Source organism: Uloborus diversus, chromosome 5 (genome assembly GCF_026930045.1).
Source record: "Uloborus diversus isolate 005 chromosome 5, Udiv.v.3.1, whole genome shotgun sequence".
Lineage (NCBI taxonomy): Eukaryota > Metazoa > Arthropoda > Arachnida > Araneae > Uloboridae > Uloborus > Uloborus diversus.
This window is the reverse complement of record NC_072735.1, coordinates 147,174,446-147,190,804: the sequence shown is the minus strand read 5'-3', so window position 1 is coordinate 147,190,804 and position 16,359 is coordinate 147,174,446. Positions and strand designations below refer to the sequence as shown.

Sequence of the window (16,359 nt, the reverse complement as noted above, 5' to 3'; positions counted from 1 at the left end):
AAGACCTTCAGATACTGACTTTAGGAGAGGGGGGGTAGGCAATTGATAGGTAACAAACTTTTTGAAGAACTTCAATTTCAAAAACCATAGCTCTCCCCCCAGAGATCGTCAATTGTCACCTAAATTGGCGCTTTGGGAACTTCAATTGAGAAATTTTGCCCTGAAAGAATTCCTGAACGCCTCCCCCCCCCCCTAGAGTTTCAAAACAATGCTTACGCATACGTTTTAGAGCTCTGATTTTGAAAAAGTTTTGGGGGAATTCTCCAAATACCCCCTCCCGCAAACATCGCCCAAAATCATTTAAAAAGTCTAACAATGTGTTTTTGAAGCTATAATTTTGAAAATTTTCTGGGGGAGTGCCCCCGAACCTCCCATCATCAGCAAGAATATTAATTTTTACTATGCAGGTGTTCTTATTATTGATTCTTTTTCTCCACATTCGTAAACGCAGTTCTCCTAATTTGAATACTCAAATTTTAATGGTGACTTCCTACTAAAACTAGAAGATGTATCCGCTCTATCTTTTATATCTGAAAAAATAAATAAATAAGGACGGTGGGAGCATCTCCTCTTCAAGGAGCAAGTCTTAAGGGGACCGACTGGCCTGTAAATGCCAGGGCCGGTTCATGTTGCCCCATCCGCCACTGGCTGAGAGTGCCAACAAACTGGTAGATAAAGTAACTTTATCTCACCAGCAAGTGTCCACAACATGGTGCAGTCCTACTCAAGAATTGAAGGCAAAACTTCGGTATCTAGCAATAAGTTACCGCACCTAAACCAGGACTGAGACCGAACTACATGCAATATACCAGACTGATGAAATAAATTTTCTTTATCTAGCAGTTTGTTGGCGCTCTCAGCTTCAATGTGAGGACGTCTGCCTCCAGTTCGGTCTAAACTAATCCAGACTGATGGGTTCTAATACGAGCAAAATTGCAGTCTCTGGATGTGATAACTAGGCTGTCTGGTATATTGCATGTGGTTCTGATTTATGGACAGTAGTTTACTGCTAAACAGATTTAATTGTTTTTTTATTTCAATCTATGCATGCCTTGATCATCAACCACACTTGCATAGCAATAAATACTTTGCTCTAGCTTGGAACGTAAGTAATTGAAACCCCATCATGTAGGCGATTCCTGGCATTTAAAAAAAACTAATTGGTGTGGAGAATCTATGGAGCAGCTGTCTCTGTTGGAAGGTGTTACCCTCGAAGATGAAGGTATACAACATGGGGAGAATTTGCTTGTTATAGAAGGACGAATGCCTCCAAAAGGATTCCTAAACTTCTCTATTCACCTTTTCCCTACTCTTGAAATGATTCCTAACATATGTAGTATGAATGGACTTTATAACTCTATAGAAGGTAAGTTTTTTTTTTTCTTATTTTTCATTGCTAAAAAATAATTATTTTATTCGACAACAGAATTTTGTATTTTACTGATTATTTCAATTATGATTTGTGTTTTATTTCATGCCAGATTCTTTAAAGCTATTATTATTGTTGTTCTATATTTTCATGTTTTATTATTTTCAAGATCTTATCCAAAATTTTGGTGAAAATGTCACTAAAGATGACTCAAATCGCAGCGCTAAGCTGGGTGAAGTTGAGCTCTCCAGTGAATCGACTGTTGCTGACCTTAAGAAATACGTCCTCACTCTTCCTTCATTGTCTACCATTTCTCTTCCTAATATAAGATTTTTGAGGTTACGTTTGCTTGATAATGGAAGGCCAGGGAAAATTTTAAGAGGCCTTTCCAATACTCTAAGGTAATTTCTTCACTAAACCAAAAAAAAAATCAGCCTACTTAGATTCAGTTTTTATAAGTTGTAATTATTTAGATTTCTTTTTGTTTATTTATATTCATTTTCAGGAAGTTGAAAATGCAATCTCAGAGATCTCTAGCTGCTCAAATTTTATTCAAAGAAGAGGATCTGATGTAAGTTGATTGTTTTAAATGTCTCTTAATTGAGGGGCGGTTAGATTTCCAATGCCTTTTTTTTTCCCCTACAGCTAAAGGTTGAGTACTTTATTAACATCCCTAATATGTAAATTCCTTTCAGAAATATGTTGTCAGTCTTAGTGTCCCACATTCATATGCAAGAGTTTCTGTAAAATACTGCAAAATTTGGATTAGGAAGAAGAAGCATCGCAAATCAATTTAAATGATGTAAAAACTTTCATTTGAAAAAAAAAAAAAAATTTTTATTAGATCCACGGACAATATTTATGATATTTATGTGAAAATAGAGCCTGGTGAAAGGAGGTTAAAGTAAAAAGTTAAGCCCCCCCCCCCCCCCGCCCCCCCAAAAAAATGGCATAGGGACCCAGTGTAGAAAATGAAGAACAAGCAAATCAGCTGCAAGAGGATCTAGATCATATTACAGAGTGGGCTGATAAATGAGGTATGGCTGTTAATGTTGGGAAATGTCAAGTGCTACATTTAGGGCATAGAAATAAGGGTACAAGTTATTATTTGCAAGGTTCAGTCATTAGTCAGGCTGAAAAAGTTACTGATCTGGGCGTCTTAATAAGTCAGGATTTAAAGTTCAGCCAACAGTGTAGCATAGCTAGTAACAAAGCCAATAAGATGCTTGGGTTTATCAATAGATCTATTTCAAACAAATCTAAAGAAATTCTTCTGCCCTTATATAGAAGTTTGGTAAGACCTCATTTGGAGTATGCTGTTCAGTTTTGGTCTCCTTATCTTAAGAAAGATATTAATGTATTGGAAAGGGTTCAAAGGTGGGCTACAAGGCTAATAAATGGACTTTCTCATTTAGACTATGATTCCAGGCTTAGAAGGCTTAAAATGTACAGTCTTGAGCAAAGAAGAAACCGAGGGGACATGATTCAGTTGTTTAAATTTATTAAAATGAAAGATGTTACGGGGCTGAAGTTTTGCACTGAAAACAGGACAAGGGGTCATTGTTTTAATCTATTTAAATGTCAGGCTAACATGGATATAGGAAAAATTATTATTTTAGCAGGGTAGTGGAACCTTGGAATAGCTTACCGGAAGAGGTGGTAATGAGCACGGGAGTAGATAGTTTTAAGAGGGCCATTGATCTTAACTGGGGATTGTAAATTGACTAGGACCAGTCTAGCTGGGCCCAGAGCCTGCTGCTGGTCGTCACTTTTGTATTTGTATTTGTATTTATAAATCTTGTTGACAGCCCTGACTCTAATGTAGTCAAACTCTATTGGAGGGTATAAAGCGTATACCTTCTGAGTTCAGAAAATAGCATATATCCTGTTTTTTAATGATTTCAATATCTTATATTTTATCTTAATGATTATTTTAAATAGCGTAAAAAATATGCTTCAAGCAATATCTGTTAGACACAAATTGCTATTATTCTATTTTAATTCTCAGCATTTATTTTTCATTACATGCTATAAGTTCATTGTAGTTTATGGACGGATTTGCATCACGCCCTGCTATGTGGATGTATTTCCAGAAATATAAAGATTCTTACTCTCTTTTTCTTACGCGTTAATTAAGTTGCTTATCTTCCTTGTAAAGTTCCAACATAGACCCTCTTATTTTTAAATTTATGTACAGTAAACCTTCTGCTATTTAACAATTACAGCATTGAATGTCATATGAAAATTTTGGGTAAATTCCTTTATCATTCCTGTGTTTCTAATTAAATACTCCTAATTTTATTTTCTTGCTGAGCTGGAATCTAGTTTGTCCTTTTCGTAAATTCTGGCACTAAAAATATCTTCAAAATGTGGTTTTCTATAAAGTAATTGGTTTTGATTTAATTTGTATGTTTTTAAAGGCAAACAGAACTTTTACTAAATGTGTGCCAACGAATACCTGATTCAAAATCATATGCTCCGCCCGTTGAACTTGCATGGGATTCTAGTAAATCAGCCAGTCCAAAATCCTTAAAACAGGCAATTGCTGAAGGTTTAGCTTGTCCAGTTGAGAGGCTTGTCATAGCAAAACGATTTCCAGAAAGATGTCAATGGCTTATTATTGATGATGGAACAAATTCTGTATGTATAACTTTTTTTCTCCAGTTAAAGTTATTTTACTGACATTATATTTTGATAAAATTTGCTTTAATTCTCTTTCAAATATGTATATACATCTGTATGTTAACTTAATATAGCTCCAGCCATCAGCCGATTTACAAACCTTGATCAAGTTTATTCCAAACGCATATTCAACATCCTGGTTTGAAATAAAAATTAACCACTCTATTGAGGAAGGATCAAGGCAATGTATGGGAATTCAGTCGATTTTCGAAATGCTTGCCAAAAATGCATGTTAATGAAATGGATCTAGTCATTGCTCAGAATGCATTCTTTGCCTCTCCAAAATATATCTTTTTAAGTTTGTTAACAGACAAAAAAGCGCATATCACAGAGCTAGGCATCTGTAGAGCCAAAAAGGCAAGAGAGACTTCTGATAAACACTGTTTGTGCATGTTCATCCCAACTTTGAGGCTGCCAATTTTACTGATTTGATTGATTAGAAAAATTGCAAAGAGGCGTCTGCACCAGCGTCTTGCAACGTCTATTCAGATAATCCCCAAAACATGTCCCTCATTCGAGTCTAATTAAGTAAATGGATGTTTATTAAATTTTGCCAGAAACAGCCTGTCGAGCTCATTGTCAAGTTGGTTTCTAAGACAAATAATCAAGTATGTGGCCAAGGGAAAAGAAACGAGCTCATTTCTATTGTCTTAAAAATCACATCATAATATGCCTGCATTTCACCACAAGAAAAAATTGCACATTGCAGTAATATTTCCTGATATCTTTATAACCAGGGACAGATACAGAACTCCATTTTAGAAGGAGTCATGCTGAAAACTTTCCTCTGGGACCTGTGATGTCCTCCTGGGTTGTGATGTTCTGTTGATGTCCCCTGGAACCAACTTTATTTATACCCAACCCTCTCGACTTCGCACAATCCTCTAGACAGAAACACATCCAGCCCCTGGTATTAATTTGAATTTTGAAGCCTTGATTTCAAATTATGTTTTTCGCAATTATGATTGAGATAGGACTTTGTAGAAACAAGAAACCCAACAAGTAGGGTCCTGTCCAAGATTCGAAAATATTGAAAATATCCGATATTTTGATATATATCGGATATTTTGATATGTATCTGATATTTTCAATCAGCATAAACTAGCCTTCAAAATAGTAAATACATCCTCAAATCATTCTTTATTTTCTTAAATTATTATAATATATGAACTTAAAATTAAAATCTCTTTCATTGTTTACATCTAATATTTCATTTTACATTTTAATAAATTTTAACGGAGTTAATTTAGCATCAGCTGTCTTACTCATTTTTCTTCTGTTAGCTACTTTTGCAGTTACAGTGAAATCCCGTTACAAGGAATACCAATACAACAAAATTTCCATTTCAACGAAATAAAATTTCGGTCTTAATTTAATTTCTAGTAGGTTATTTGAATTCCATTATAACAAAATTCCCGTTACAACGAACAAAATTTGCGGTCCCTTGAGTTCGTTGTAATAAGATTTCATTTTATATGCTTTAGAAATAAAACATACGCATTAGTTGGTGCACAGTCATATGACATTTTCTTTAGATCGGACCAATGTTAATATTTAATTAGGCACTTTTAATGTGAATTAAAATTGTTTCATTCTCATAATTTTATGAATATAAAATACGAGTAGAAAAGGAATATTAGATTACTTTGTTATGTTAATGATGTATTAATACATCATTTTGTACATAACTTTTCGGTTACTTTTAATAACAAATGAACAATATTACTATGATTAATATGATTTTTATATCAAAAATATGGTAGTTGAAAAAATAAATATTGAAAATATTAAAATATCATGATAGTTTCAAAATAAATATTGGATATTTATTGTCATATATATCATGATATACGTATATTGGCAAACCCTGATCCTGTCACAATTTGTGATTGCAAAAAGCATTTTATTTAAACTCAAGATGTCTAAATTCAAATAAATGCCAGGGTCTGGATGCTAGATGTGTGCTGAATACTGATGACATAGTTTTGAATTTCCTCCTTTTTGTCTTTTGGACAATCACATCGTGTTATTGAAAAGAGCCTAAAGAAACCTGTTGCTGGTTTACACATTTGTTAGTATAATTCTTGTTAAAAAATTGTTTTACAAAAAATAATTAAGTATTTTGAATGGAATGCTTTGCTCATGAGTTTTTGTGTACTCAAATTTTTTTCTCTTTGAAGAAAAGTAATAAGAAGAAGAGATGGGGAACTGTCAAGTCAAATCTTAGACATTCACCTTATTTTTTGAGAGATGGAGATACAATAGGAGTCAAAGTAGGTTGTTTTTTGAATAAGCTTTTTTTCCCCCCTCTTGTTTTTTAGAATGTGCTAAAATTTTACTTTTGATATGAATGGTTTTTGCTTAAAGACAATTGATATAACTCATCCAATAAAATATTCACAGTGAAAATTTTGAATCTGAAAGTGGAGGCATATATCTGAACGTAAAAGGAGCAATAAACAAGTAGTGTAATATGTGCCAAAAGTACCTGAAGAGTCAAACCATGTAACAAACACGCTGTGCTGTGCCATACCATTTTGGGTTTTGATGAAATTTAGTTGGTAATTATTTACCCATGTTTTGAACTCCAAACCAGCTAGTAAATTTATTTAAATTAGTAATAAGATTGTAGTAGGTATTGTAAAGCTCAAAAAATGAACTTTTATCTATGCAGAAAAAGAAATAATTCATATGTGAAGCCTAGCAAGAAATTTTAAGGGGTTAAATCGTAGTTCAAGAAGTGCTGTTTTCACCATTTCAAGCATAAAAAAATGATTTAATGCTTACAATAGGAAGCCCTTTTTTTTTTGAGAGAGAGAGAGAGAGCAATTTCATTGCTTATTGTTCTCATTTGACTGTTTTGATGTCCTATGATTTTATTTTCCCCCTGCATCCCTCTGCAGCACCACCGTCAACCGTAATTAAGTAGTAAATAAAGCTCTGGTACCATTAAAAACTTCTAAGTTTGATGGATGGGAGGGGATCTTCTTTTCTTTTTTAGAAATTATAATTCATGATTAATGCATAGAAAAAATATTCAAAAATTAAAATTGTTAATTATTGCATTGATTAAACATAAGTAATAAACAATGGCAAAAAGCACAGAAGATTTCAAAATTAACCACAATAATGTAACCCCCTCCCCTTTTTTTTTTTACCTGGAAGAGCAAAAGTCTGAGGTCTAGTCCAATTTTTTCCACAGACTGGTGCCAGTCGTCTGGACCACACTGGACTACATTGTTATTATGCTTTTATTGTTATCATTTTTGAATGGATCTCCTCATTTGTAACATTGCAGTATATTTTGCACCTGTTTACGTTGTGAAAATAAAATGTTTCCATGTTTCTAAGAAAAATACCCTAAAAACTAATTAAAAACTTCTTAATATGGATTTATTTTTAAAAGTTTCTGTTTTCATGCATTTATACATACTCATGTCAGTGGAAGCAAAAATATGTGATTGCATATGTATCTGCATTTGCATTTAATCTGGGTTCCAATAATAATAACAGTGACTAATCATTCGTTTGACAGTCCATTTCATGCGAGGGCAGACCGATTGCAGGTAGCCATGGACCGAGGAACCCTCAAAATGCTCCAATATCTTAATTGGTCCCTGATCCTGTGCTCCTTAGATTATCAAGCATGACCTATGATTGCATTTTTGATGCTTCAATTTTGAAACTTTCCCAGGGGAGTGCCCTGACCCCTCCCGCCTTTCCCAAATACCAATTCCAAAAAGACTAAAATCTCGTTTTTAGGACTTCAATTTCTTCGGGTGAGCACCCGAACCCTTCTCTCCATAAAAATGCCAAAGATGGTCTAAAATTGTGTTTTCAAAGCTACAATTTCAAAAAATTTACGGGGGAGAACCCCCGTACCCCCCCCCCCCCCCTTCCCAAAAAAAAAAGCATTCATAAGTACATTGTGATCATAACTAAGTTTTTATTCTTAAGTTTCTTTCTTTGCATGTGTTCTGTACAGCACATATTCCTCCAGATTCTCCATTATATTCAGATTTCTCACCAAATCCTTAGTAATTCCAATATTTTTTTGAACTTGCATGTTTTCTTCGCCAAAGCCTAGTTTCATGTTTTTCATTTTTAACTTGATTTTTTAAACATGATTTAGCTTTGTGAACCTCTGATATTCTTACTGGAAATAGAGCTTCCATACTTCCATACGTACATTTTTATCATTTTATTTAGTGTAAATTATTATTTTTTGCTTTTAATTTTTATGGGGAAGTAGGCTACAAATCCCCCCCCCCCTGTCGGGAATTTCCTAGCGCCACCACTGAACGCATTTCCAAAATGGCGCCAGGTTTTCAAGATGGCGTCGTGTTGAAGATTGTTCATTTTCACAAGTCAGAACAAAAATGCTCCCTCTAAAATGCAGTACAACCTATAAATTTTATTTTGTAATACATATGAACAAAAAAAAAGGCGCCCTTGCATCAAAAATAGTCTAGACATATTGGAAGGAATAAACTGTGGAGACCATTTTTTTTTCTTTTTTTTTTTTTTTTTGTTCAAATCATTGTGTTTTCTTCTCTTTTTTTTTTTTTTTTTTTTTTTTTTTTTTTTTTAAGAAAGGAAAACCTGTACATGGAAGAGGGAAATTAAACCTCTATAAATGCTTTCCAAGTAAAGCAGAAAATGTTATCCTTATTTTTTGGTGGAAGTGGCAAATGAAGATGATCGGAAAAATTTTCAGGTTAAAGGGAGGGGGTGGAATATTCAGGATTTTTAAATGATTTCTCTTTCCACAAAAAAAAGGGGGGCTATAATCGATAGGGGGTTACTTTCGGGATTTTACGGTAGGTAGTTCACAATGCTTATCTTTATTTGCTAATTTTGGAGTAACAAAAATTAAATTAAACAGACAGAAATCATAGGATTCAAATTCAAAATTGAACATTAATTAATATAAAGACCAAGGTTTTTTTAAATAGCATAATTATATATAATATATTAAGTTTAATTTTTGATTTGCAGAAGTTGAATATCTGAACCACCATCTAGACAGCTTTTATTTTTAGTTTTGGGGGCTGTATAGTTGGACAATCTGCATTCGTATTGGTAAATTGTAGCAAATGGACGACCGTTCTTTGGTTTCCAATGAGTGATTGATATTTTTTGCTTTCCAGACAAAGCCAATAATGAAGCAGATAAGCAAAGACCAATAAAAAAATGTAAAATCTTAGGAGCGTTAGTTATCAAGCATCTCTTCATTCTATATGTTAATGTTTTTTCTCCCCCCCCCTTCTACAGTCAAGTAGAAAGCACGTACAGAAAATTATTTTAGTGAAAAAATTCATTGGGCTTGATATTGAATTATAGATAAAAAATGAAAACATTCTCCTCAATTTCATTATAAATATTGTTTTTTTAAAAATGCAATCCATTTTGAGAAAAACAGAGTTTAAGATTACAGTCAAACCTTGTTAAAGTAAAATTCATGGAACCGTGATGATTAGTTCATGTTAACTGGATTTTATTTTACCTGGTAAATTATTAAGTAATTTTTAATTCACGGGAGCAAATAAGTATTTCATGTAAAGTAATACTTAATGTAAAGCAATTTTGCATTAACGACGTTCAATTGTGTGAGGTTTATTTTAATAATTTCTTAATATTTTATGCTTAAATTTTGTTTATCTTTTTCCAGTTACTTGATGTTAATATGGAATGTTTATGTAATCACCATTTTAAATAACTATAACCTTTATCAGGATCGTTTAAGTGACCCTGACGACGCTGATGACTTTATGACACCTGATGACATTGAAGGTCAAGAAATTCTGAAAGTTGCTGCTGAAAATAAGAGGTTAAAGTAAGATATATTAAGTGACACGTTTTTGAATTAATTACATGAAGACCATAATTAGTATACATAATTGTGTAAAGATTCTCAATCAAATGCTGCAGAGTTAGAAAGCCTAAATCAGTTACATAGGTACGTAAAAAATGGTTCTTTCCTCTTGAAATTGCAAACAGAGTAAGTTTTAGAATCATTATTTTGTTTTATGCTTGTTCTGTAAGTGTAACTTTTCTTCATGATTAGTATGATTTTTTTAAAGGCTTATTTGGCTGTCTCATGAAATGGTCAAAATATTCAAAAGCACTTCAAAAATTACTTTGTACAAAGCATAGATACTTTGTTATAAGCAAATACATAGCAGAATCAACAAAAAATATACACAGCAGGGTTTCCGCTATGGTTGCTTTTTTGGCAAAATGCGAAAATACTATCTCACTTATGAGAATCAAGCAAGGCATTTTCGCTTTTTTGCATCAATACCTAATAATAGTATAAAAAAACATGCATGAGAGAGAAAATATGCATGGTGATTTGAACTAAATCTTATTACAAATCTTACCTAAGATGTTTAAATGACTAAACAATATTTAGTCTTACTGGGCATTATATCCCCCAATAAATACAGTAGAACCTCTCAATAAAGGACACTAAGGGGACCAGATATTTTGTCCCTTAAATAGAGGTGTCCCTTATTCGGAGGTGTATGAATTGATGCATGCTGCGTACTTAGTAGTATAACATCACAATAAACATTGACTTATGATTAAATACTGAAAATGTTTCATATATGCTAAACAAAATTTACAATTATTCAAATTTTTAAGTTTATATTATTTTATTAATTAAAATTTAATAAAAATTTTTGTAATGACATAGTTTTGTGGCATACAGAAATAATTTTGAAGTGTAATTCATTACGTATATTGCTTTATGTTATGTAATTCACTATGTAATACTATGTGAATTACAATTAATGTTCAAATTTAACGTTTTATCTTTCCTAAAAATAAAGCTGAAAGTCTCTCTGTCTGGATTTCTGGATCTCTGTGACGCGCATAGCACCTAGACCGTTCCGCCGATTTTCATGAAATTTGGCAAAGTTAGTTTGTAGCATGAGGGTGTGCACCTCGAAGCGATTTTTCGAAAATTCGAGGTGGTTCTTTTTCTATTCCAATTTTAAGAACAAAATAATCATAAGATAGACGAGTAAATTACGAAATTATCATAACGTGAAACCGTAACATGGGTACAAGTCAATTGGCGAGAAAATTCACCATACATTATTTGTAAATATACAGGCGAACCAAAAGACCTTTTAATTTCTCTATTACGGGCAAAGCCGTGACGGTACCACTAGTCGTATACAAAACTAATTAGTTGCTTTGCACTCTCCGTCGGCCCTGAATAAGTTGTTGAGAAGGTAAATCATGCATGTTCATTTCAGCAAGTTTTTTTTTTTTTTAAATATATTACTTGTTTCGTTCACAATATGTTTATGTCAAACTTACCTCAATTAGTTTTTAGAGAAAAAGTAAAACTTGAATTACAGAAAAATTCACTATTTCTAATGCACATATACATTATTTTGGCTTTGCAACTGTCCCTTAAACAGAGTGTCCCTTAAATAGAGGTGTCCCTTATTCGGAGGTGTCCCTTAATGGAGGTTCTACTGTACATTATTAGGAAGAGGAGACTCGTATCATTTGAAAATCAAGCTTTTGTCCTCTCAATGATAAGTACAATTTTAAATGTTTATGTCAAATTGAAAAAGGAAAATAGCTGCTGTGTATTTATTTCTTTAAAGATGTCATGGCTAAATTTTGAATTTAGTTATTAATGTTATCAATTGAAATAGAAACACATTGAGGTATTAAAAAAAAAGTGTCAACATATTCATCGATCTTCAATATTTTAGCATTCTGCTAAAGCTAATTTTCCAATTTTAGCGTTTTTGCTAAAATTCTTTAAAATTCAACTTAAACCCTGATACACAGTTGAAACTTATTAACACAAAATTCACAGAACCATGATAATTATGTCATGTTATCCAGATTTCATCTTTTTCGGTTAATTTTTAAATGATTGTTAACTTATGGAACCTAAAATGGATGTAAAAAAGCAATGCTTCACTTTAAGCAATTTCATGTTAACAAGATTTGATTGTATATGATTAGTTGGTGGAAATTATTAAAATTCATAAACAAAATTCAAACATGTTAAACATGATTTGTACTATTTTTGTGATAATAAATGAGAATATGTTGAAAAAAAAACTTGCATCCTTTATGGGCAGCCCCTAACTGCAAAGTTTTACTGTTTAATACTGAGCGGTTGTTTATGAAGTTGCTATTTACTCATTGGGGGTTTACAGATCTACTACTGTCTGACCATCGATTACATGGAAAGGCTAATATCCGGTTTACAGGCGGAAATGAACATATCTATTAGTTTATGGGGCTGTTAATTGGTTTGTTTCAGATGAGCACTTTTGCATCTCTATTATTTAGCCTTAGTTTTGTAAAAATAAAAATTTGCTCACGGTAACGTTTTTTAAATCTAAAGTATATTCAATCTATATTTTCACGGCAAAAGTTAGTTGGTTTATTTATTCACAACAAATTTTTGACCTTACCATTTTGCTTTTACATTCCTGAACGAAATAAAAATATTTTATTTTTGTTGTTTCCATGGTAACTACTTTTGTTTCCACTTATTTCATTTCTGAGAATGCTATAAATGAATAAGGCACTAGTGACATTACAAAACGCGTGTATCAATATCCCATCGCTATTTTCCCATCTTCCCTGCTAAATTCATTCAGATGGAATCGTCTTTACTTGGCATATTGCCAAATTACATACAATCCTTGGTCAAACAGGTTGTTTTGAGAATCAGAATAGTGAAATTTAACAATTAATTTCCTTTCAGAAGACAAGAAGAAAAGAGTCCATCCAGATACGGAGAATGGATGCTTGGGGGAAGCGACAGGGAATTGCCTCGACATGCCAAGAAATCCGAAGTTGGAATAAAAATACACGTGGAGGATTTCACATGTTCTTGATTTGTGATTGAAGAAAAATGACAAAATTTTTAAAAACATTTGACAAGGTTGTCAAAAGTCCAGTTATAACCGCATGAAGTCCACGAACTGCATTTTTATACAGGTGTTACAGATACGATTGTTTTTCTCAATAGCTTTTCAAGGAAATGGTTATTTATTTATAGACATTCGCTCTCTGTGCGGTTCTTTCTTCTCTTGTGGTTGAGTGACAGGAGAAAGCAGCTTCTTACAACTTTAGTTTTTATGCCAATGATTTCAATGTGTGTTTTTACCGGATGATTGTGCTATATAGTGTTTAAAAGACATTTCCATGTGTACATAGAATGCTGTTGGGAATTATTCTTATACATCCTCAAAAAAGAAATTATGTTATAAATATTCTTGAGCTTTGCCATGTGTTTTTTGATTAAGAACAAATAGAAAGTTCTTAGAAATTAAAAAATCTACATTATTTTTGTGAGAAATGTGTACTCAATAATAACATTTACTACAAATTTTTGTCTTACATATATTTTTTATGTATGTGTTAGAATTTTTTATTTATGAGATCCCAAACAATACTTTCATAAAATTAAAATTAGTTATTAAATTCCAGTTAAAATTACTTTTGAAAATCTAATTTTGAATAAGCGTTAAAAAATTAATTCAGATTAAAATGTAAATTTGTATACTCAATGCATTCCAGCGTGTTGGTGCTATTATAGACAATTGAACATGATGTTGAGCAACAATATATTTCTTGCAACCAAAAAATATGAATATATTTTATTGATAGCTATGTATTATTTATTTCTTTGAGCAGTGTCTTCTGATTGTACTGGCTGTTTCTGTAGAACGAATGTGCAATTTGCTAATTGTTTCTTTAAGCAGACTTATGCTTATGTGAAAATAAAGTATTTAATGACATAGTGTTGCATTCTTGTGTTTCGACAAATATATTCTTCATCAAAAGCTAAATCTGAAAACTTAGTAAAAACTGCAGATAGAAATGTAAAATGGTTTGACTGTGTATTTTATTTTGTTTACTGAATTTGTGTAAAATTTGATTTTTTTTTTTTTTTTAATGTTTTTTCCTCATAATTGCTCTTGCTTTTACTTTAGCTTCAACATAGAACAGTAAGAGTTAATCGTTCATTTTACTAACAATTGCAGTTCTGAATAATAGCAGATTTTTATTTTATATTATTTTTCAATTTATAATATTATTACTGTTTTAATATTATGCAGTGTAAAATTCTGAATGAAAACAGTAAGCGTTAAGGAATACCCTATGTGTTGGAATTATAAGAGGGAACAATTCTGGTGTGCTAAGCACAAAAGTGGTATCTGGATTTTTTATCAAAATTGAGTTACGTCACCAGGTGGTTCTTAGTCACATATTTCACATAATTACATTTTATGGTCATTTATTTGTCAATGGGAAATATTTTTAAAACAATTCTAAAAAAATTTCATCTGAATCAAATGCATGGAGGAGAAAAGTTTTAAACGGCAATTTTTTCTCATTTTAAACTTTGACTACAGATACGACTTTTGCCCTTAGCACGGCAGAATAAGACTTTTTTTTTGTTTTTAATTAGTGTACATTGAAAAAATTTAAATTTATCTGGGAAAATATTAATGAGCGTTGCCATTTGGTTTCGGTATGAGTAGATAGATAGCCTTCTTGACACAGTAGCCATGCGCAGAGTTAAGGGGGCTAAGCCCCCCCCCCCCCCCCCGACAGCTCATTTGCCCCCCTCAAAGAAAATAAATTGTGTTTTTAGGACTGCTATTTGAAAAATTTCTGGGCGAAAGTATCAGAACAGATATTCTACCTCTTCAAGATTGCAGTTTTAAAATTTTAAAAGAACATATCTCTATGCCTCCCTCCCCCCTCCTAAACCATTGCTTAACACCTTCAAAGATATCCCAACGTTTCAAAGCTTAAATTTCGGAATTTTCCCTAGAGATAGGTTGATTTTCTATTCCTTCCCTTCAACAAATTCTCCACAGAGCTTGAAATTTAATTTTCTGCAATATTATTGGAAGAGATAACTGTTCTTCTTAAATTTGTAGCCTAAAATTGAATTCAGTTTTGGACTTACGTTTTTATGCTTCGAAAATCAGTAAATTTCCGGGAGGAGCCTCTCTCAAATCACCAAAGATAGTTTAATGTAAAATTCAATTTTGAAAAAAAAGGGGGGGGGGGGGACTTGAGCTCTCTCCTTTCTGTAACATTGCCTAAAATTGCAATTTTCGACATCAATTTTGCCCGATTTCATGCCGAATCTCCTCTCTTCCTGGCCTTTTAACTCCACCTAAATTTGACTAAAACAATGTTTTAGAGACTTCCGATTTCAAAAATTTTCCGGGGAACATCCATCGATTTCCCCTTTTCTCCATCCTCCCTCTGACATCCTGAAGAAAGTCTAAAACTGCGTTTTAATTGTAACTTTTGGTATTTTTCCTTCCTTTAAAATAATAAATTGCACAAAAGAATTTTTTAGTATTCGCAATTCCAATAAACTGTAGAAGGTCTGCAGTCTCTGACCAATGGCTGCTAAATGAGGTAAAACAAAGATCCGCACATGTACATCTATCTTGTCCGCGCCTAATTGCAATGTTTTACCTCTTTGACTGATTTCCTAAATCACCGCAAGGTGTCTTTTCCAAGCTCTGGAATGCAAATTAAACTTATCTTATGTTTTATAAATTTACCCTATTTCTTTTATGAAATATTGATATAAAACTTGAAGGAGATGGGCAAAGGCATCAGTTTCATTTTTTTAATTTTTTGCCCCACCTTGGAAAAGTCAAAGATACGACACTATGTTAGCAACAAAAAACGATTTTAATCTATATAAAACTTGAAGGAAGATGGGCAAAGGCATCAGTTTCTTTTTTTAAACTCTTTGCCCCACCTTGGAAAAGTCAAAAGATACGACACTATGTTAGCAACAAAAAACGATTTTAATCTTACTACCGAACTTGCCACACACATACGTTTGTGTGTTCTTTTCATCTTTTAATTTTGGCGCTATTTTTTGACTAGGCCTGACATTTCATCAAAATTTAATTGGGGGTTAATTAGGAAAATAGTACATTCTCAGTACATATTAAGGAAAAATGCAACAAAATACATACACAAATGTATATTAACATTACAATTCTGTAATCCTTGGGGTGGGGGGTAATAACTCCCCTTGATCCCCAAGTGACGACTCTGGGGCTTAGCCCCCCCCCCCCCCTGACTCAAAAGTCTAACTCCGCCCATGACAATAGTGACATCTACTACATAGAAAGGGCAAAATTTCCAGAGAATTTCAACTGCGGCACGTTTACTAGATAGTACAAATTAATTTATTATATTAATTGCTCTCTCTCTCTCTTACATGATCTATATATATATAAAGCAGGCGGTGTTTCTTTGTTTCATTCTTT

General features: G+C 32.7%; 1 protein-coding gene across 1 annotated transcript in view; it reads left to right on the top strand.

Moving 5' to 3' along the window:
• Nucleotides 1–13,839, top strand: part of LOC129221910 (ubiquitin carboxyl-terminal hydrolase 40-like) — an 80,445-nt gene extending 66,606 nt beyond the window's left edge. The window contains exons 24-30 of the mRNA XM_054856286.1: nt 1,133–1,366; nt 1,539–1,770; nt 1,875–1,940; nt 3,790–4,009; nt 6,232–6,324; nt 9,787–9,887; nt 12,804–13,839. Coding sequence (XP_054712261.1) covers nt 1,133–1,366; nt 1,539–1,770; nt 1,875–1,940; nt 3,790–4,009; nt 6,232–6,324; nt 9,787–9,887; nt 12,804–12,936 — 1,079 coding nt within the window. The 3' untranslated portion in view covers nt 12,937–13,839. The remainder of the gene's footprint in view (nt 1–1,132; nt 1,367–1,538; nt 1,771–1,874; nt 1,941–3,789; nt 4,010–6,231; nt 6,325–9,786; nt 9,888–12,803) is intronic.
• Nucleotides 13,840–16,359: the final 2,520 nt, after the last annotated feature.